The sequence below is a fragment of the Neophocaena asiaeorientalis genome, unplaced genomic scaffold, assembly GCF_003031525.2.
Source record: "Neophocaena asiaeorientalis asiaeorientalis breed wild unplaced genomic scaffold, Neophocaena_asiaeorientalis_V1.1 scaffold547, whole genome shotgun sequence".
NCBI lineage: Eukaryota > Metazoa > Chordata > Mammalia > Artiodactyla > Phocoenidae > Neophocaena > Neophocaena asiaeorientalis.
Window position 1 is genome coordinate 4113706 of NW_020185330.1, and position 23432 is coordinate 4137137.

Here is a 23432-nt window from a genome sequence, read left to right on the forward strand (position 1 = left end):
TCTGAACACTGTAATTGAGGGACCAGAGAGAAAAAATTTTTTTTTAACTTTTCTTTTTAATGAAAACACCTGACTTTGTAGGAGAGCACTATTTCTTGTCTCGTTGTTTTTATTTATTTATTTATTTATTTATGGCTGTACGCGGACCTCTCACTGTTGTGGCCTCTCCCATCGCAGAGCACAGGCTCCGGACACCGTGGCCGTGGCTCACAGGCCCAGCCGCTCCGCGGCACGTGGGATCTTCCCAGACCAGGGCATGAACCCGTGTCCCCTGCATCGGCAGGCGGACTCTCAACCACTGCGCCACCAGGGACGCCCAGAAAATTTTTTACTAGCACTTTTTCCCTTGGCTTCCTAAAAAGCTTATTAAGAAAAAGGTTAGATGTGATCCCTAATGAAAGAATTTGGTAATATTCTCAATTGTATTCTGGTAGGAAGAAGTATTGCTCATTTACAGAAACTACATGCTAGATTATTAAATTTTAGATTAAGTATTTATAATTGTTTGCTAAATTAAATTTGTTACACATAGCTGATAGACTTTATTGCTTCTGAAAAGTGAATATTCCAGTGTTTTGCTGGATCTGGAATTCTGTGTTAGTGGTCATTGTTTTTATGGAGATTTTATTCCATTATCCTTTAGCTTCTATTGCTGAGTAATATATGTCTAATTTTATTCTCTTATAGGTAATTTTTCTATGTTGCTTTTAAGACCTACTTTGCATCTTTTGAGTTATATAATTTTACTACACATATATTTAGGTTTGTTTCTTTTTATTTATGCTGTCCAGATTTTGTTGCCCTTCTGGAATTGATTTATATCTTTTCAGCAGTTTTTGAAAATTCTTCGCCATTTTGTCATCAGATATTACCTTTCTTGATTCTTTTCTCTCCTTGAATTCCCATTTGACTTATTGGACCTTCTCATTCTTTCCTTCATGTCTATTAGTTTTTCTTTCATGTTTTCCCTAATGTATTCCTTTGTGCTGCATTGCCAGTTTTTATAAGCTCTTTCTGTTTGATAATTCTTCAGCTGTGTATAATTATCAGTTCATTTAGTTTTTAATGTCTGCATGTCTGTGTATGCACATATGTTTGTGGATGCTTATACACAATTTACAGTTTCTTTAATTTTTACCTTCTGGTCTTTTATATGAGTGCTTTATTTTTTTTTCCATATGTGTGATTTAATTTATGCTTCTAATAGCTGAAAAAATAATTTTTTACAGTCCTCCACATTATTCTATTTGGAATTCTTGGGGATATAATCCCTGTTTGTATCTTTGATTTTCTTCTCTTTTTATTGTAAGTTCACCTTCAACAGGAGGGTATCTGAAAATACTGTACTGTTGAGGCCAGACTGGGTAGAAGGATTTTTTTTCCAGAGCCTTTCATGGCCTTGGAACCATTTTTGTAGAAGGATTTTTTTTCCAGAGCCTTTCATGGCCTTGGAGCCATTTTTGTGTTCATATTTTCGGTAGAAACATTGGGGGTGTTCTGGACTGGCAGAGACTGTAGATGTGAATTTAAGAATCTATGGTTATAAATTTTTTTTTTAAGGGTCAACAATCAGTATTTATTTGGAGATGTCACTTGCAAACTGTTTTACATCGATCTCTTTTTTAAAAATTTTCTGGTTGTATTTTACTTTATCTGTTTATTTTTAAATTTGATTTTAAAAAATTGAAGTATAGTTGATTTACAGTGATTCAGGTATACAGCAAAGTGATCCAGTTATGCATATATATACACACATAATTTTTCATATTCTTTTCAGTTTTACTTTATTACAAAATATCAAATATAGTTTCCTATGCTATACAGTAGCACTGTGTTGTTTATCCATTCTATATATAATAGTTTGCATCTGCTAATCTCAATCTCCCAGTCCATCCCTCCCCTGTACCCTCCTCTCCCTTGGTAACCACAAGTCTGTTCTCTGTGTCCACGATTCTTTTTCTGTTTCATAGATAAGTTGCTTTGTGTCATATTTTAGATTCCACATATAAATGATATCATATGGTATTTGTCTTTCTCTGTCTGACTTAATTCACTTAGTATGAGAATCTCTGGGCCCATCCATGTTGCTGCAAATGACATTATTTCATTGTTTTTTATGGCCGAGTAGTATTCCATTGTATATATATATATATATATATATACCACATCTTCTTTATCCGTTCATCTGTTGATGGACAGTTAGGTTGTTCCCATGTTTTGGCTATTGTAAATAGTGCTATTAACGTTGGGGTTCATGTATCTTTTTGAATTATAGTTTTCTCTGAATATATGCCCAAGAGTGGGACTGCAGGCTCATGTGGCAACTCTTATTTTTAGTTTTTCATTTCTGATTTTATTGATTTGGGCCCTCTCCCTTTTTTTCTTGATGAGTCTGGTTAAAAGTTTAATAATTTTGTTTATCTTTTCAAAGAACCAGCTTTTACTTTCATTGATCTTTTCTATTTTTTTAAGTCTATTTCATTTATTTCTGTTCTGATCTTCAGTTTCTTTCCTTCTACTAACTTTAGCTTTGTTTGTTCCTCTTTCTCTAGTTGGTTTAGGCTTAATGTTAGGTTGTTTATTTGAGAATTTTCTTCTTTCCTGAGGTAAGCTTTGTTGCTACATACTTCCTGCTTAGAACTGCCTTTGCTACATCTCATAGGTTTTGGACTGTTGTGTTTTCATTTTCATTTGTCTCCAGGTATTTTTTTAATTTCCTCCTTGATTTCTTCAGTGATCCATTGGTTGTTTAGTAGCATATTGTTGAGCCTCTGCGTGTTTGTGTTTTTTGCAGTGTTTTTCTTGTACTTGATTTCTAGTCTCATAGCATTGTGGTCAGAAAAGATGCTTGATATGGCTTCAGTTTTCTTAAATTTACCAAGGCTTGTTTTGTGGGCTACCACGTGGTTTGTCCTGGAGAATGTTCCATGTGTGCTTGAAAAGGATATGTATTCTGCTGCTTTTGGGTGGAATGCTCTATAAATATCAACTAAGTCCATTTGATCTAATGTGTTATTTAAGGCCTGTGTTTCCTTATTGATTTTCTGTCTGGATGATCTGTCCATTGATATGAGTGGGGTGTTAAAAGTCCCCTACTCTTGCTGTGTTACTGTTTATTTCTCCTTTTATGTCTGTTAATATTTGCCTTATATATTGAGGTGCTCCTGTGTTGGGTGCATATATATTTACAAATGTTATTTCTTCTTAGATTGATTCCTTGATCATTATGTAGTGTTCTTCTCTGTCTCTTGCAATAGTTTTTATTTTAAAGTCTGTTTTGTCTAGTGTAAGTATTGGTACTCTGGCTTTCTTTTGATTTCCATTTGTGTGTAATATCTTTTTCCATCCCCTCAGTTTTAGTCTGATTGTGTCTCTGGATCTGAAGTGAGTCTCTTGTAGGCAGCAGATATATATAGGTCTTGATTTTGTATCCATGCAGCCAGTTTGTGTCCTTTGGTTGGAGCATTTAGTCTGTTTATATTTAAGGTAGTTATTGACATGTATGTTCTTATTGCTGATTTGTTAATTGTTTTGGATTATGTTTTTGTAGGTCTTTTTTCCCCTCCTCTTTTGTTCTCTTGTGTTGTGATTTGATAACTATCTTTCATGTTATGTTTGGATTCCTTTTCCTTTTTTGTGTGTATATCTATTGTAGATTTTTGGTTTGTAGCTAACCATGAGGTTTTTGTATAGCAGTGTATGTGTATGTGTATATATATATGTATATATATGTGACTGTTTTATGTTGCTGATCTCTTAATTTTAAATGCATTTAAAATACCCTGCATTTGTACTCTCTCCCTCCAGTGATTACTGTTTTTGATAACATAGTTTACATCTAATTGTTTTGTGTATCCATTAACTGCTTATGTGGATATAGATGATTTTACTACTTCAGTCTTTTAATTAAACCTCCTTACTGGCATTGTGTATGGATGATTTCCTACCTTTATGTTTGCCTTTAGCGGTGAGCCTTTTCATTCTATAATTTTCTTGTTTCTTGTTGTGGCCTTTTCTTTTTTGCCCAGAGAAGTTCCTTTAACATTTTTTGGAAAGTGGGTTTGGTGGTGCTGACTTTTTTTAGCTTTTGCTTGTCTGGAAAGCTTTTGATTTCTCCGTCAAATCTGAACGAGAGCCCTGCTGGGCAGACTATTCTTTGTTGTAGGTTTTTCCCTTTTGTCACTTTAAGTATATCATGCCACTCTTTTCTGGACTGCAGAACTTCTACTGAAAAATCAGCTGATAGCCTTATGGGAGTTCCCTTGTATGTTATTTGTTGCTTTTCCCGTATAGCTTTAGTGTTCTCTGTTTATCTTTGATCTTTGTCATTTTGATTACAGTCTGCCTTGGTGTGTTCCTCTTTGGGTTAATACTGTACTGTATGTGTATTTATTGGATATCTTTTTCCCCCCTAGGAATCTTCTAAACGTGTCCTTTAACCTTTCTCTCTCAGGTTCATCTTTTTTTTTTTCCACGTTCAGTATTTTTATTTAATTTTTTAGCAGACAATTTACATACCACCCCCACCCCTTCCTTTAAATTAGTGTGACAGTTTTCCATAATCTGCTTAAAGAGAAGCTTTGGTCAAGAATAGAATGAAAGAGCAAAACAAAAAAGAAAACCCAAATCACTGCTGCTTTTAAAAAACCAACACTTTCACCAATTATCCTCAAACAAAACACACAACAAGGTTTGCGCCATATGTGTCTTCAGTGTTTCCTGGCGGCTGGCTCTTCTCCCCATCATGCGAATGGCGGAGCTGCCCAGTGCAGCCTGTCCGTCCTTGTGCTGGATTTGGGAGGCTCGCTCAGCTTCACATTATCTGAAGGCCCTGGATAGAAGACTCTAAGGTCTTGAAATGCCAAATGGTCATGGCTCTGTCGGTGCCAGTAGTGCAAAATTTGCGACAGTCTTACTTGTCCACTTCATAAATAGACACTTGAGTGATGCTGCTCTGGTGCAGCACCCCCAGGGCCTTGTTGTGGTTCTCAGTTGTGGCCCGCTTGTCCATGTTGTGGAAGTTCTCCATGGCCGACATGTTGTGCTGGATGCTCTGTTTTGGGATGTCTAGCTTGGAGACGAAGGTCAAGCAGCCGCAGTCGTTGCATCTAAAGAGCATGGGGCAGCAGTCATGGCCAGCAGCCATGATGCTGTTCTCCGAGGTGAAGGACACACTCAGGAGGGGCAGGAACTCTGTCTTCAGAGTTGAGACCTGCACACTTTTTGAGGCATCGGCAACGGACACTGTGCTGTTGTGGCTGACCCAGGCCAGGTGGCTCCTGCTGGCGGAGAAGTTGACCCCATGCACCCAGCTGCCAGTGCCACTGCCACCAAACGCTGACATCAGCTGACCAAAAGGCATCTTGCTGCCCCAGGGTGTACTGGCTGGCTTCTCATCCACTTCTTTAATGTAGGCAGAAAACACTCTGCCTTTGAAATCACAGGATCCTCCTGCCAGCAAGACATTGTTGGGATGCCAGTCCAAGCTGAGAACTGTGGAGCGAATGGGTTTTTTAACGTGCTTGCTTATTCACCAGTCATTTTTGGACTCGAAGTAACAAACAGAAATGAGTCATGCTCCACTGCCCACAGCAAATTTGTTCTGTAGTGGGGACCACTTGACAGAAGTGGCTGCCTTGTTAATTCTCAGGATCACCAGGGTCGGCTTCCAGATACCATCTTTCTGACTCCAGACGTAGGTGTTGCGGTCAGCCCCTCAAGTGACCATGAGGTCACTCTTGGGAGCGCAGTCGATACCCGTGATGTGTCCATTGTGCTCCTTGAGTTCATGAATTTTTACCCACTGGCTCCCAACTTCTTATAGATGTGGACTTCATGGTTATTGGGGCTAAGGGCAATCTGGGTATGATACCAGTTCCAGGCATGACAGGTAATTGGCTCTAGTAAAAATTGATGCAGGGATATTATTCTTAGTGTTTTCAAAGGACAGAAAGCTGGGGGTTGGGGCCATCCGGACGGGCTCGGAGCATGGGATTCGTGGACTCTGGTCAGTCAATGCGAACAGGCTCCGTCCAGGTTCATCTTTTTCTCACATTTCAGGTGATGTTTGTAAGTTAAGCCTACCAGACCTTTGTCTTTTTTGAGTTAGTCACTTATTTTTTCCCATAAAGTCTTTACAATGTTTTCTAGTCAGATTTTCCAGTTTTTTCCTTTATGGCTCTGGGTTTTACATGAGACATAGAAAAAGCCTTTTACAAAACAAAATTATTTTAGATTGAAAGAAATACATTTGTTTTCTAGTTTTTTCATGGTTTAACTTTTTAACCTTTAAAACTTTGATCCATATATAATTGAGGTAGGGGCTGAATTTCCCCCTGAAGTGGCTGTCATTTGTGCTGATACTATTTATTAAATAATCCATAGATTTACTTACTGATTTGAAATAGCTCTCTGATTATATACTAAATTTTTCACATGTATTTGGGGCTTTTTATGTTGCATTTATTTGACAGTTCTTGGGCAAGATGTAAAGATTCTTGTTTTATAGTGAAGCTTTTCCAATAACTCCCTTAGAGTTTTTTTGGGTAGTATTTGACAATTTTGGCTTGTCATTTACATTTCCTGTTTAGTTTGTGAAATGATCTTAAGTATTATGTGTTTTTTAGGAATAGGCAAGAATAAATATAACATTTTATTATTTTAATACTTTCATTGTTGAGTGACCTACGGTGATGTACTTATGAGTTATTTCATCAGTCTATTATGTTCAACTTTTAACACCCTAGCAGAACTTTCCTAAAGGATGATAGGGTTTGAAGTAGGTTTTCTGTTTGTTGATAAATTTAACTGGTACCATACATTACTAGGACTGCCTTGTTGTAGTGGGATTGGACATAGATGAGGAGGCTAGGGCACTTAGAGGGCCGCAAGGAGAAGTTACAGGAGGAAAAGATTTTGGATCACAACTATGAAGAATATTCTAATGTTTTTGTAAAAGGAGCTTATGGGAGGTGCTGATTCCTCATAAGCATAGGCTCACTGACCATTCAGCTGGGTCCAGTCTTTTAATTAGATGGCCCTTTCCAACTCAGAGGCCTTGTGAAAAAGTAAAGGTAGGTCAAGACTAGATTTTAGGGGAAGGCAGTCTTGTATATATGGTATAGCTGTTTTACAATTACATCATTGGTGTGAACTTCATGTTTTAATGTTAATTTTTGAATGATGTTAATTTTTGAACAATTTTGACGATTTATCTTCACCTTTGGAAACTTTTACATATTGATTTGAAATACTGATGATTTAAATGTATTATTAAATTTTTGGTATTAAAGCTTTTAATTTGTCTAATTAAGTTATTATAAATTAGCTTTCTTTACAGAATAAACTTAACCAGGTTATCTCCTGTGGGTATGTTTTTTTAAATTTATTTATTCATTTAATTTAATTTTTTAAAAATTTACTTATTGATTTATTTTTGGCTGCATTGGGTCTTTATTGCTGCCTGCAGGCTTTTCTCTAGTTGTGGCGAGTGGGGGCTACTCTTCGTTGTGGTGCGTGGGCTTCTCATTGCAGTGGCTTCTTGTTGCGGAGCACGGGCTCTAGGTGTGTGGGCTTCAGTAGTTGTGGCTCACGGGCTCTAGAGTGCAGGCTCAGTAATTGTGGCGCACGGGTTTAGTTGCTCCATGACATGTGGAATCTTCCCGGACCAGGGCTCGAGCCCGTGTCCCCTGCATTGGCAGGCGGATTCTTTTTTTTTTTTTTTTGCGTACATGGGCCTCTCACTGTTTGTGGCCTCTCCCGTTGTGGAGCACAGGCTCCGGACGCACAGGCTCAGCGGCCATGGCTCACGGGCCCAGCTGCTCCGCGGCATGCGGGATCCTCCCGGACCAAGGTCTGAACCCGTGTCCCCTGCATCGGCAGGCGGACTCCCAACCACTGCGCCACCAGGGAAGCCCCTGGCAGGCGGATTCTTAACACTGCTCCACCAGGGAAGTCCTGTGGATATGTTTTTAAATGAGCAGTGTCTTTTCCTGGGAAAATGGACTAGTTGGGGCTTGATGGGTAAGCAAAAGTCTGAAAGATATTGGTATAACTCTCAGCAGCTACCAGCTACACAGATACTTTTCATTTTCTTGGAGAAGCTGTTCAAACTGATTTATCTAGTCTTATATTAAAGGAAAAAAAGTAAGTTTGGTTAAAAAAAAACGAAATAGAAGCTTCTCATGTTGTGACATGATAACTAATGGAGAAGTGAAATTTTATTATTCATCTCTGGTATTAGTTGGATTTGTTTCAGACTGGGGTAGCAGTTCTCTAGAATGGGTATTGCTGAAATAACTTAAATGGTATGTTAATAAGGTGTGAGTCATAGAAACAAGTACGTGTTGCAGTTTACAAGGAGAAATTGCACCTCAGCTTTAAGGTTTCAGTGTAATCTGTAAAGTTAATTTTAGAAAAGCTGTTGTAAATGGACTTCCCATGTCAGGCAACTCAGTGTTTGATTTGCTAGATTATCTTATCTTTTCGTTGCTTTGAATGTTTTTCTTCTTATCTTAAAAGATAATTTTATAATTGTATTGTGGGCTCTGGGGACATTATACTTTTGGTGTAGAGAATGGAAATTTAGGTAAATTTTTATATTTTGATGGCCATTTCAGTAAATGATTAATTTGTTTTTCTCATTGGTGTCTTTTTCTTATTTATTTGTAGAATCAAGTATTTAAAAACTTATTGTAGACTTAATACACATGTAAACTTTTAAACATATCTAGCTGTACAATATAAGGTGAATCTACTTTTTCTGTGTGTTCTTCCAAGTACTTTATACATTTTCTTAAGTTTAAAATTTTAATCTGTCTGGATATCTATTTGATCTGAACGATCAGATAAATTGATTTTTAAATTTTTAAAAATCAATTTGAATCTATTTTAGGTTTTGAGTTCCATTATTTTCTGTTCTTTTATCTTTTATCACACTGCAGTATATTGCTACTTTCCTATAATTGTTACACAATTATCTCCTATCTCATAGAATGCTATGAATGTGTACATAGAGAATAAATGCTCTAGGATTTTAGGAGGAAGAGAAATATCTGTAGGCAAGGTACTTGAGCTGGAAGAGTAGACCTCATTGAGGCTCAGGTTTGGTTTTTATGTTCTGTTTTATTGATACTATGTACTTCCTCAGGTGGGTCATAAATTCATTTAAAGTCAGTGAATCTATTTGTGCAACACTGCTAAGCACCCTATTCTCTACAAAGTTTTAAATTTAAGTGGCGAATCAAAATAAACAAAATTTATAAGTAAAAAATAACAGTGTAATAATTACAATGTGTTTTATAGGACCACCAGCGCCACCCTTTCCACCCTTACTCAGAACTAAACTTTGTTTCCCATTTCATTAAGAAAATAGTAGCATTAGGAGGATAATTTTTACAGACTTCTACACTGTATCTACCTCCTTGCCTATGTTTCCGTCTAAGGCTAGTCTCTTCAGAATTTGTACACCAAATTCTTTTCCTCTTGCCATTTGAGAACATTGTCCCTCACCCCTCACTCTCTTGCATCATCAGTCTTTCTGCTTCTGCCAGATCATCTTTATCAGCATATTAACATGCTGTTATTTCTCCTGTCTTTAAAAACTTTAAAAACCAAAGCCCCAACCTCATATTCCCCTCCAGCTTCCATTGCATTTCTTTTATTACTTCACAGGAAATCTTCTCCAAAGACTTGTTCACACCTGCTGGAGTTCTCACTTTTGACTTCATTTCAGTCAGGTTTTGATCACCACCACTCTACTGCTTTGGTCAGTCACCACTAATGTCTCCGTTGCTAAAATCCAATAGTCAATTTCTATCAATAGTTTTTACTGTACTTTATTTACTAACACCATTTGACAAAGTTGATTAATCTCTCTTTCTTAATATACTTTATTCATTTAGCAACCAGGGTGATATTTCTCCTAATTTTCTTTCTACTTCTCCTTCACTGTTTCCTTTGGAAGTTCCTCTTCATCTTCCTGTTGTTGAATTGTCCAGGGGCTCTGTCTTGAGATCTGGGCTCTGTTTATACCCATTCCCTTGGTGATTTTATCCAAGCTTATGGCTTTAAATATAATTTATATGCTGAGTATGACTAAGTTGATATTTTTAGCATGTATTCCTCACTTGCCTAAGCACTCTTTGTTTAGCTGTCTGCTGGATATCTCCACCTGTCTAAAACCTAACTCCTGGTCTTTAACCCCAACCATATCCTTTCCACACTTCCCCCATCTCAGTAAAGGGCAACTCTTATTTTTGGCTTAGTCTGAAAGCTTTGGAGTTGTCTTTGTCTTTGCTTGTTCTCTCACACCCCATTTTCCAGTCCTCAGCAAATCATCTTTTCACTACCCTCAGAGCGTACTCAGAATTTGACTACTTTTTACTACCCCTCTTGCTACCTGCTTGCTCTGATCATCTGTTGCCTAGATTACTTCAGTTGTCTCTTAAGTTTCCCCTGCTGTCACCTTCTCCCTATACCCTTTTTCTACTCAGAACCCTCTGTTGGTTTCCCATATTACTCAGAGTACAAGCCACAGCCCTTCCATTTGCCTGTAAAAAACTACATGATTTGTTCACTGCCCCCTGCCCCCTTCAAATGGTCTCTTTAACCTCATCTTCTACTACTTTTCCTCTTGTTCATTATACTTGAAACACATTGTCTTTATTGTTCTTGGTCAAATGTGTCAGGTTGTGTTCTGTCTCATATACTGTATATTAACTGCTGGACTGTCTTCCTTTTAGTAGAATGTTAGCCCTATAAGGGCAGGCATTGTGGCCTTTTGTACTGTTGTTTATTCAGAATGCCTTGGAAAACAAGGTTGACGTATACTAATTGGTGCTAAATAACTATACAAAGTGAATTAATAGACTGTTGTGGAAGATGGTAGTTGAAAAGATATTTTCATAGGTGTGATTTGGGCTGTGTTTTGAAGGATAAGTGAAGATTTGATACAAAGGACAAGGCAAAGGTTTCTAGATTTGATACTAGGGAGGAGGGGAAATTGGACTTTTTAGAGAGTTGTTCCTTTTCGTTCCCCAATTTAGAACCTGTAGTGCCTTTTTAGTGCTGTTTTTGTCTACTGAATTGACTGCTGATATTCTGTAGCTGGTTGTAGTTTATATTCCTCAAAATCATATCTAAAACTCCCAGACAAAAACCTACTCCTGTATTCTTGAACTTGACATGTGATTTCATAATCTACAGATTTCGGCCAAGCTAGAAACATAGGAGTTAGTTGTCTTAGACTCCTTCCTCACTTTCACCATGCTCTTTTTTTTTTTTTTTCTTGGGTCATGCCAAGTGGCATCATCTTGGTTCCCTGACCAGGGGTTGAACCTGCGCCCCCTGCATTGGAAGCACAGAGTCTTAACCACTGGACTGTTAGGGAAGTCCTTCACCATGCTCTAATAGTTGCCTTGCCCTCTATCTGCATTGACTTAATTCACTCTCACTTTAGCCTATTGAAATAGTTATTTTAATTGGTGTCCTTGCACCTGTGTTAACCTATCCATTGGATTTTAAATTTTGATGCTAATTTTTATTTGTAGAAGTCCTAATTGATTCGTATCTACCCAGTTACTTTTTTTTTTTTTTTTTTTTTTTGTGGTACGCGGGCCTCTCACTGTTGTGGCCTCTTCCGTTGCGGAGCACAGGCTCCGGACGCGCAGGCTCAGCGGCCATGGCTCACGGGCCCAGCCGCTCCACGGCATGTAGGATCTTCCCGGACCAGGGCACGAACCCGTGTCCCCTGCATCGGCAGGCGGACTCTCAACCACTGTGCCACCAGGGAAGCCCAACCCAGTTACTTTTGATAGTTTCTGTTCTTTGCTCATTTTTCCTGTTACCTCTTCTTTATGTGTGTAGGTTATAATCTATATCTATTAATTCCAGTATCTTGAATTTTTAGGGATGTGATTCCTTAGTTTATTTTTGTTGCTTCTTGCTCATGGTGGCTTCTGTCATTTTGTGTTGTGGGCCCTTATGTGGATGACAGTCTTCTTTGGAAATCTTGAGGTTCCTGGCTTGAGGGAGCAATATACCAAAGAAGATGTGCATTCACTTCTGCCGCATGCACTATGGGCACCACCAACTTGGAACCACTTAAATTTTTTGTCTTGGCATTTCCAAGATTGTGTTAAGTAGTTTGGACTTTAGACCTATGTAAGAAGAGACCCCTGGAGCCAAGGCAGAATTGGGACCAAAAGTCAAGACGCTTGACTTTATTTTAGTGCTTTATTATATTGCCGTTTATCAATTTTAGAATTTATTTTTTTCAGGATATATCTGGAATATGACATGCATACTTTATTTGAAGGTTAGTGACACCATAATGTTTAATCTTACATTTTACCAAGAAGGGTTCAGAAAATACTGTAGTTAACTTCTGTTGTGTAATGGAAATCTGAGTAAGTGATACTTGTCCATGAATATACTTTTTATCAGTGTATGGTACTTCCATAAATAAAGTTTTCCTCAAAAAGATTAACTTGAACATTAAAAAGACAACTTAAGATGTTATTATGGATTTAAAGGAAGAGAAACATGGCATGTTTAGAATACAGACTACTTAGATTCAGCATGATCAGGTTACAGATAGATTTTTTAACTTACGAACTCTGTTTTTTTTTTGCGGTACACGGACCTCTCACTGTTGCGGCCTCTCCCGTTGCGGAGCACAGGCTCCGGACGCGCAGGCTCAGCGGCCATGGCTCATGGGCCCCGCCGCTCCGTGGCATGTGGGATCTTCCCGGACCCGGGCACGAGCCCGTGTCCCCTGCATCGGCAGGCGGACTCTCAACCACTGCGCCACCAGGGAAGCCCATGAACTCTGTTTTTACAAAGAACCTGTGATACGAGCTTTCAGCTTAGGTTTCCAGCTACTTCTAGTAATATTATAACTATGTTGTACATTGGATAAAGCTCTTGTAGGCTACTCTTGGTGCCTGTATATCTTTTAAAGGTGTATTCATTTAGTTGTTCAGACATTACAGATTTATACAGGAACTTTTAAGAAATTAAGTGTTCTGGGTTGAAAACTACCTTTCTCTCAAATCTTTGCTTGCTCTTTACAAATATGCTTGCTTGTATGTTGTTCGGTATACATCAGTGGAAAAAAATTGACTTTCGGTTTGTTCAGACTTCAGTCTTGAATTTTTGTTGTATTTTTCTTACTGGTTCTTTCGAGTCATTCCAGTTGACATACTTTTATCAATTGAAGCACAGATAATTTAAAAAATTAGTTTTTTGGTGTCATTTGTTTTAAATGTTCTTTTAGTTTAAAGAAAATGATGTCAGAGGCAAGAGTAACTAAAATACTGTGGTAGTAAGGAAAGAGATTTCAAAATTCTTACATTTACTTGAAATTCAATAGTATACCTATCAAACTGCTTGCATTTTTCCTTGTAATATGTAAGTAACGGTTCTTTTAAAATTTGTGTTTATTTAAACTTTTAAAAGTATAATATTGTGCATTCAGCATGGTTACTTAAATTTCTGTTTTAATGTAGAAGAAATTTAAAAAGTTGAACAATGAACTGTATGTTAAAAATATTTGGGGCTTCCCTGATGGCGCAGTAGTAGAGAGCCCTCCTGCCGATGCAGGGGACACAGGTTCGTGCCCCGGTCTGGGAAGATCCCACATGCTGCGGAGCGGCTGGGCCCGTGAGCCATGGCTGCTGAGCCTACCTGTCCGGAGCCTGTGCTCCGCAACGGGAGAGGCCACAACAGTGAGAGGCCCGTGTACAGCAAAAAAAAAAACAAGGAATTAAAACTTTTATGAGTTTCTCTTAAACTAACAAAATTTAAAATATTAAGGCAAGCGAGACTGCACCCATGATTATTGCACAACTCTTTAATTTACATATTCATCTTAATAACCTGTTATACATGAGATGTTTTGATCATACAAGTAAAACTGTGATTTTGACTATTCAGTATTTAATTGAATTTAAGAAAGTCTCAGTATTTACAGTTTCAACAGCAGTGTTTTATTGAGTTGATATTTGCTAATTTAACCCATTCTGATGTTGTATATTCTATCTCCGTTTTTTGTATTATATTGCTGTGAACATCTTTATATATGCTTTTCTTTGTAAATTTCCTGGGATAAAGAATCAGGAATATTGGATTAAAGCAATGCAAACACTTTCTTGACTTTAAATTTGCCTTGGTGTTTTGGTTGGGCTCCTCCTAGTTGCAGAAAGAGAGCTCACATGACTGGGAATTGAATTGTGTGAAGGGAATCTGCTGAAAAATCCAGAAATGGAAATCATGATTCTTCCAGGCTCATGTGGGACCTGGAAAAGGGACCTAGAAAAATCATCAGAACATTTGAGGAATATGTGTTTCAGAGTTCTTGTGGTCTCATGGCCTCTTTTCTCCCTGAACGTTTGCTTCTTGCTCTGCTTCATCATAGATTTTGCTCTCCCTAAGACTTAAGTTGCATGTGGCTGCAGTTTGCTGTTCATCAAAGCCCTTCTGACTTTGACTTGACCTTTTTTCAGCATCTGTGGTTGCTGCTAAGTGCCTTAGCCTCTTTTCTTTCCTCAAAGCAAAAATCCATAGAGTTCTAAGTCATTGTTTTGTCCTTTTTCTCCCCCAGTTCCCCAGCCAAGTTGAACAGGCTTTGTGGCCTGTAGGTGGTCATGTTAAAACAAACAAAAATCAAAAATAAAACATCTTTTAGGGCTTTCCTGGTGGCGCAGTGGTTGAGAGTCCGCCTGCCGATGCAGGGGACACGGGTTTGTGCCCCGGTCCGGGAGGATCCCACATGCCGCGGAGCAGCTGGGCCTGTGAGCCATGGCCGCTGAGCCTGCGCGTCCGGAGCCTGTGCTCCGCAATGGGAGAGGCCGCAACAGTGAGAGGCCCGCGTACCACAAAACAAACAAACAAACTTCTAAAAAGCATTTCTGGTTGACCACTAACAGGCACAGTAAAATATGTTTAATAAATTAAAAATCTTGGATAGTTCATGAATTATCAGGGAAGAACAATTCTGTATAAAATTCCTTTTAGTATTTTGTTAGCACATGATTCCTTTTCCCCTTCATCTTGTTAAAACCTTCTCTTAGTAAGTCCAGGGTTGTGTTAATACCATTAAAAATGTTGCTTCTTAATTAAACATTATTAAGAGAGGATGGTGATTGCCCTTGTTTTTGCAGTATAACTTTTTTTACAGTAAGAGGTACCTTGAAACAAATTGAGAAAAGCGTCTTATTTGTAATTTATTTTAGTGCCAAATGACATATCCTAACATTTTGATTTTTTACTGTATTATATTTCCATATCTTTGTTGTAGCCCACCATGTCATGAGGCGGTTAGTTAACTGGAATAAAGGTGCTCACAGTTTGTGAATGGACTTAAATCTTTAAGTGGAGGAATGAACCACCTTTGTCTTCTTTGCAGTTAAGATTGTGGTACTTTTAATGGATATCTAGTGTGTTGGTAATAGTTAATGCCTCTTTATTTCCATGTATAGTAGTATTCATGAACATTGTACAGTAAGAGGAAAACTAAATACTAATAGTGTCAAAAGTGGGTATTTTTGGGGAAAAAGTAATGAATGGCTAAGTTTTTTTTTTCCTTCCATTAGAACCTTTTCACATGATTTAAAAATGGAAGGCTGGGGGCTTCCCTGGTGGCGCCGTGGTTGAGCGTCCCGCCTGCCGATGCAGGGGACATGGGTTCGTGCCCCGGTCTGGGAAGATCCCACATGCCACGGAGTGTTACACTCCTAGTTACCACAAAATTTTTTTAAAAGTATATTCAAATTGTATTTGGCAAAGTAATCCAGTATGTGATTTAAAAAACTAACCTGTTCAGATTTGTAGATCAGGTTAAATACGAAATACCACTTGAAAGAACAGAGGTTTTTTTGTGTTTAATAAGACTGACTCAGGTTTTTGTTTTTTCCTTCTTTCACATTTAGGTTTTATAGGATCACATTAACAAAAGCACCATGGAGTTTTATGAGTCAACATATTTTATTGTTCTTATTCCTTCAGTAGTTATTACAGTAATTTTCCTCTTCTTCTGGCTTTTCATGAAAGAAACATTATATGATGAAGTTCTTGCAAAACAGAAAAGAGAACAAAAGCTTATTCCTACCAAAACAGATAAAAAGAAGGCAGAAAAGAAAAAGAATAAAAAGAAAGAACTCCAAAATGGGAACCTCCATGAATCTGATTCTGAGAGTGTACCCCGGGACTTTAAATTATCTGATGCCTTGGCTGTGGAAGATGAGCAAGTTGTACCTGTTCCACTGAATGTGGTTGAAACTTCAAGTAGTGTTAGAGAAAGAAAGAAGAAGGAAAAGAAACACAAGCCTGTACTAGAAGAACAGGTCACCAAAGAAAGTGATGTATCAAAGATTCCATGCAAAAAAGTGGAACCTGTCCCAGTTACTAAACAGCCCACCCCCCCCTTGGAAGCAGCTGCCTCAAAGAAGAAACCAGGGCAGAAGAAGTCTAAAAATGGAAGCGGTATTGTATTCTATTCAACTTTATTGCGTGGTTATATTTGTTTTAATAACTTTAGAGTTTGAAGTTCAGGTACTTTGTTAAGTGTGCACACAAATGTTAAATACTGAATCTGAAATCCAGAACATTATCCTTTTCACTGTGTGTTTGCTTTCATTAATTGCTGATGGAAAGAATTAGTACTGAGCATAAAACAGTGTTCAAAACTAAATTTCACATTACAAATGTGGAAAAGGCCTTTAGTGGAAATATATAAAATCTGTTTATATATATAAAATATAAATATATAAAATATAAAATATATTATAGAAATATATAAAACCACTGAGGACCTGTAAATATCAGTAGTTAGAAATGTTTACATTTATTTCAACCAGTACTTTCTAATCAGTGTGATAGGAATTAAAGATGAAAAGAAAAATCAGATACCATTTTCACCTTTGATTAATTTTGCAAACATTTATCATACATGTGTTTTGTGCTAGGCATTAGATTAGGTACTAGGACTGCAGAGATGAAGTGTGCATTTTCAAGGTAGCCTCATGCTAGTTGTAGATACAAACAGAAATAGGTTATTATAATATAAAAAGTTTAGTATAATGAGCTAGGTATGTCTAAACCAGTGTTGGAGTTCTAAGGTGGGCCATTTAAAGCATGTAATGCCTAAAGTTAATCTTAAAGGTTGAATAAGTACTAGCTAGTTTTTCTTGGTGGATAGGGTGTTCTAAGGAGAGAGCTTAATAGGTACAACAGAAAGGATGTGAGAAATGGTGTGCTGATGGTTGAAATTGCAAACAGTTTGCTCTGTATGAAAGGACTTGTGTTCACTATTAAGTTGTTTTCGTATCTTAACTTATGTAGTATTAAGTTAGTTATACTGGATTTTAAATATTTGCTTGCCAGCTCTGATCAAGCATGGTACTAGAGAAATAAGAGTAAAGGGGACAGAAGGCCATGTAAGTCAATAATGAAATGTGACTTATATAAGAAAAATACAAAGTATAGAAATACTATGGAGCCAAAACGCCTAGTACTTATGGGGACCATGGGTCAAAAGCTTTACAGAGGAGGCAGTGCCTGAGCTGGGTCTTCCGGAATGAATCACCTCGTCGAGCAAATAGTGGGATCTCATTCCCCACTGACAGAAGATCATGCATAAAGGCATTAAAGGTGCAAGAGTACAGTGTATTGTTGAACCATGAAATGGGAGGTGGGGAGTGGTACGAAACAAAGCTGAAAAGCTAATGGAGTGGGTAGATCATGATGATTTTTGTATACAACGCTAAGGAGCTGGGATGTTGTGATTTGGCCATTGTTGAAGATTTTCAAGCAGGCTTAGTTTACATGGCCTGATTTGCATTTTAGAAAGGTATTTTTGGCAGAACTAGGGAAGACAAGTTTCATAGGGCAGTGTTTAATATAGGCACACTTGTTAAGAGGGTATTATTTTCCAGAGTTAAGTTGAAGGACTGAACTGTGGTAGTGACAGAAGAAATAGTAAGGAGGTTAGAGACATCTGCAAAGCAAAAATGACATGACTAACGTTATGCATAGGATATGGCAGATAGAGGAGAAAGCAGGGTCAAAGATAATTTCCAAGTTTTAAGTTAGGTCAGCGTAGGCAAACTGCAACCTGTGAGCCAAATCTGGCCTGCTTCTCGTTTTTTATGGCCCATGAGCCAAGAATGGTTTTTATATTTCAAATGGATTAAAAAAACTACAGGAGTAATATTGTGTTAAATATGGAAATTATACGAAATTCAAACCTCTGTGTCCATAAATCAAGTTTTTTTGAATGCATCCACACTCATGTGTTAACGTATGTCTGTGGCTGGCTTTCACACTGCAACAGCAGGTGAGTAGTTGTGACAGAGTCTAAATGGCCCACAAAACCAGAGTATTTACTGTTCAGCCCTTTGTAGAAAAGATTACTCAAGCTCTGATTGGTAAATGTTGATAGCTTTAAGAGGGAATAATGGGGAGAGAGTGGATGTGTGCCCAGAGGAGAATGCTTTCAGTTTGTGTTTCTGGTGCCTATAGGGGCTATTTACATAGGGAGGATGCAGTAGGAAATTTAAGTATAGAGGCATAAGGCTAGACTACAGATTCAGAAGCCTTATTAAGCACGATGGTAGTAGTTGATGTCGTGGGTGTAGAGAAGATCATTCAAGGAAAGTATTTAAAATGAGGACACAATCCTGAAGAATACCAGCGTATAAGGTATTCAGTAGGAACAGCTTACAAAGGAGACTGCAAAGGAATATTCCAAGTGTAAGAAAAGAATTATCATGGGAGCTGAATTTTATTTATTTTATTGTGGTAAAATATATGTAACATAAAATTTACCATTTTAAAGTATAAGTTCTGGGCTTCCCTGGTGGCGCAGTGGTTGAGAGTCCTCCTGCCAATGCAGGGGATGCGGGTTCGTGCCCTGGTCCGGGAAGATCCCACATGCTGCAGAGTGGCTGAGCCCGTGAGCCATGGCTGCTGAGCCTGTGTGTCCGGAGCCTGTGCTCCGCAATGGGAGAGGCCACAACAGTGAGAGGCCCACATCCCGCAAAAAAAAAAAAAAAAAAAGTATAAGTTCTGTGGCATTAAGTACATTCACATTCTTGCACAGTCATCACCACCAGCCATCTCAAGAACTTTTCGTCTTTCCCAACTAAAATTCTGTACCCGTTAAGCACTAATTCCCCATTCTTCCCTCTCTCTAGTTCTTGGCGAGCACCATCCTACTTTCCGTGTCTATGAATTTGACTACTCTAGGTACTTCATAAAAGTGAAATCATACAATATTTGTCCTTTTGTGACTGGCTTATTTCACTTAGCATAACGGAGAAGAGAGTAATTTAAAGAGGTAGAGACCAATAGTATGAAATGCTAAATAGAATTCAAATAAGGATTAAAAGATATTATTGGTAGAATGTGGCATTTGGGACACTAGGGACCTGAGTAAAATCTTTCATGGATATAATGGAAGAGAGAAAAATCAGGTTGCAATTAGTTGAGAAATGATTGGTAGGAAAGGAAGTACAGACTGTTCTTTGGTCAGTATAAAAAGGAAATGGGTGTGGGGGGCTAGGGATTACAGTGGTGGGAAGGGTTTTATTTTTTAAGATGATAAGGGATTTGACCATGCCTATAAGCTGAGTAGGGCTAGGAGTGGCTGAGAAATGGGATATAAAAGAAGGAGCAAGTACTAGAAGTCCTGATGAAGTTAAAGAGCATATGTGGCAGAGTAAGAAAGCTAGAATAAGTGAGAGAATTGTATATCAGAGTTTAAAATTTTGGTGGTAAAGCATTTTAGGAAGTATTCATTAATAATTGAATCTTTTCTGGTGTGTTCATTGTTTGCTATGATGATTTTTCATTTATTTTTAATAAAGATGATCAGGATAAAAAGGTGGAACCTCTTATGGCACCGTCAAAAAAGCAAGAACCATTACCCCTGCATCAAGAGACTAAACAAGAAGGTGGATCAGGAAAGAAGAAGGTTTCATCAAAGAAGCAAAAGACTGAAAATGGTGAAATGTGTAGATACGTATTTTATAAATACTAATTCTAGAGAAGTCCACTAGGACAAGGAACCTAGAGACCTCACATGCTCTTTAACTTCCAGCTTAATATGTACCATAACAGCTTTAAAACTAATACAAGCCCATGGTGCTTTGACAGATGGTTAGGGTATAAGTTTGTGGTGAAGACCTTTATATGAAATTTATAAAAGGACAGAAGCATTTATAAATATTCTCATTCTTAACTGAGTTTTGAAAATAATGTTAATAGCATACAAACTCTATAGAAGAAAAGTATTCCTGAAATATTTGTACTTTTTAATATCACATAAAGATTATGCTTGAGAACATTAGTTAAATTTATCATTACCCTACATTCCTAACTATTTATTAAACATAATTTGCATGTGTGTATGAGAAGCATCCAGTTAAAAGTGATGGAGCAATTTTTATCTGTTCCAAATTGTCCACAGAAGACTTAGCTATGAAATTTACATAGATAAAACAGTGATTTTTATAATATTTGGCTGTGATATCAACTAGTGCTAGAAAATAGTAAAATTGGAAAGGGAAAAGATGAAATTCTGTTATTTGCATTAAAATTAAGATATATCAAGCAATCAGGTATAGAAAAATATTATCACAAAATATTTGTTAATATTAAATATTTATTATACATTTTAAATGAAAGAACTGTATGTGCCCCAGAGTTTTTTTTTTTTTTTTAAAGGTAGGGATATAGAGAGACTTCCATATGGGTGTGGAAGTTTGTGACTCTAACCAACAGATATCAGACTTCAGTATTCAAACTTTTTCCATTAAAATTAGGAACAAAGAAGCCTTCCTTCCTCCACTTTTAATGTGGTTCTGGAAGTTTTAACTAGTGTAGTAAGATGTACCATATAAGTTAGAGGCATAACTATTAGAAATGAGAAGATATCTGTAAGGAGCAGTGACTAATTTTGTATCTAGCAAGGAAAAAAACTCAGTTAGGAATTAACCAATTGGAATAAGAGGTCAGTAAAGTACCAACATACATTAAAAACTAATAGTTTTCCTTGAGCACTAATTAAATGTGAATGGATTCTTAGTTAAATCAGGAGAAACATGAGAACTAACTAAAATGTATAGGGATGTATAAGAAGAAATTTTCAGATACTATTAGAGGAGATGTGTGATACAAATGATATGCTATAAAATAATATTGAACTGGTATTTCTTAATTAGAAGAGTGTTTTGAGTTGTTAAATGATAAAATAGGAATTTAAAGCCAAATTGAGCTGGTATTAGAGATTTGAAAATAACTGCATTTATCATTAAACTTAATTGTGCTTACATGTTATTTAATTACTCTGTTATAAAAAATGCTGAGTAATTATGATTTTGTTGAACTTAAATTACAGTCTTGGTAGATGAACCCCTTATTCATGCAACAACTTATATTCCTTTGATGGATAATGCTGATTCAAATCCTGTGGTGGATAAGAGAGAGGTTATTGATCTGATTAAACCTGACCAAGTAGAAGGAATTCAGAAAACAGGGGCTAAAAAACTGAAGATTGAAGCTGATAAAGGTAATATACAGAATGTGACAATCTTTTGTATTGAAAAAAACACATTTTTGAGTTCTGATGGAGTGAGTATGTTTTCTCATAGAAGCAATGAATTGCAAAAGACTAATAGAATCTTTGTAGTAAAAGATTTATTGGTAGTTTTCTAATCCACCTTCTAAGTTTTATAGAGCTGGATATTAGACTTTGACTTGCCTAAGGTTTCATAGCTGTTTTGCTATCTGGTAATCTGTTCCCTTCTATTATTGTCTCTCAGAGTTTTCTATGCTAATTCACAACGGCCTTATTATTATTATTACTATTATTATTGTTATTATTTTGGCCGAGTCACATGGCTTGTGGGATCTTAGTTCCCCAACCAGGGGTTGAACCGGGGCCCACGGCAGTGAAAGTGCTGAGTCCTAGCCACTGGACCACCAGGGAACTCCATATTATTTTTTTAATAGTTTGTTTTTTTTTTTCAACAGCACTTTTAGGTTCACAGCAAAATTGAGTGGAAAGTACAGAGTTTCCATATACCCCTTGTTCTCATACATGCACACAACTGCCTTTTTAAACTTATAATGTAGCTGAAGTATTAAAAGCTCTGGGCCCCTTCGGGTCTAATGGGTGGCAGTTGCTTTTAATGAGAGGCCGCTGTTGCCTAATATAAGAGCCCTAGGGGAATCGAAGTGGGTGAGTCAGGAGATGTTTGGCACATGGATTTTTAAAATGTTAGGATTGCTGTATATACTTGATGAACTTTTAGGTTCACAGCAAAATTGAGTGGAAAGTACAGAGTTTCCATATACCCCTTGTTCTCATACATGCACACAACTGCCTTTTTAAACTTATAATGTAGCTGAAGTATTAAAAGCTCTGGGCCCCTTCGGGTCTAATGGGTGGCAGTTGCTTTTAATGAGAGGCCGCTGTTGCCTAATATAAGAGCCCTAGGGGAATCGAAGTGGGTGAGTCAGGAGATGTTTGGCACATGGATTTTTAAAATGTTAGGATTGCTGTATATACTTGATGTTTGTAAAATCAGACTTCCTTTTTGTAATTGTCTTCGAGCTTATTTTCTCATCTGTAAAATTTGGCTCATAAGTCCTAAGTATTACAGTTAAATGAGAGTATTTGTGAACATATTTAGTATAGATACTACCATATATTAGACATTTGCATTTTTTTTTTTTTAAGTAAGGGTATACTGGCACTTTAATATTCTGCAGTTTGGATACAAACCACTATGTACATAGAATGGATAAACAACAAGATCCTACTGTATAGCCCAGGGAACTATATTCAGTATCCCATGATAAACCATAATGGAAAAGAATCTAAGAAATAATGTACATATATATGTATAACTGAATCACTTTGCTGTACAGCAGAAATTAACACAACATTGTAAATCAACTATATTTCCAATTAAGAAAACATAAAAAATATTCTGCAGGTTGAGCAAATTTTTATTTAATGTAATTATTCCATATTATATTAAAAATGATAAACACTTTTTCTCTGTGGACTAGAGCATTAATTGTTGTTTGACCTGAAATGTAAATCTGTTTTCTCTTGGTTACTGACTTTCTGGGTCAAGCATTCTTGGTGCTTTACCTTTGCTGAAGTTGTTACTTACATCTTTTAAATGTTAACTTTTTTTTTTTTTAAAGAGAACGCTGAAGTAAAATTTAAAGATTTTCTTCTGTCCTTGAAGACTATGATGTTTTCTGAAGATGAGGCCCTTTGTGTTGTAGACCTGCTAAAGGAAAAGTCTGGTGTGATACAGGATGCTTTAAAGAAGGTAAGCATATTTTAGATTATGAGCCTATTTGAGGGCAGTGATTAGAAGTTCACCAAGCAAGACTTCTGCTAGAGCAATAAGTTA

General features: G+C 37.1%; 1 protein-coding gene and 1 pseudogene across 5 annotated transcripts in view; one reads left to right on the top strand and one right to left on the bottom strand.

Moving 5' to 3' along the window:
• Window positions 1-23432, top strand: part of KTN1 (kinectin 1) — a 119352-nt gene that overhangs the window by 24061 nt on the left and 71859 nt on the right. For 4 of the 5 annotated variants that reach the window (XM_024734783.1, XM_024734785.1, XM_024734786.1 and 1 more), the window contains exons 2-5: window positions 15930-16482; window positions 19866-20003; window positions 21398-21568; window positions 23218-23348. In XM_024734783.1, the coding sequence (XP_024590551.1) occupies window positions 15960-16482; window positions 19866-20003; window positions 21398-21568; window positions 23218-23348 (963 nt within the window). In that variant the 5' untranslated portion in view covers window positions 15930-15959. Of the gene's footprint in view, window positions 1-12278; window positions 12317-15929; window positions 16483-19865; window positions 20004-21397; window positions 21569-23217; window positions 23349-23432 lie in introns of all 5 variants that reach the window. The other variant, XM_024734784.1, reaches the window with a different exon arrangement.
• Window positions 4814-5885, bottom strand: LOC112392894 (actin-related protein 2/3 complex subunit 1A pseudogene; annotated as a pseudogene).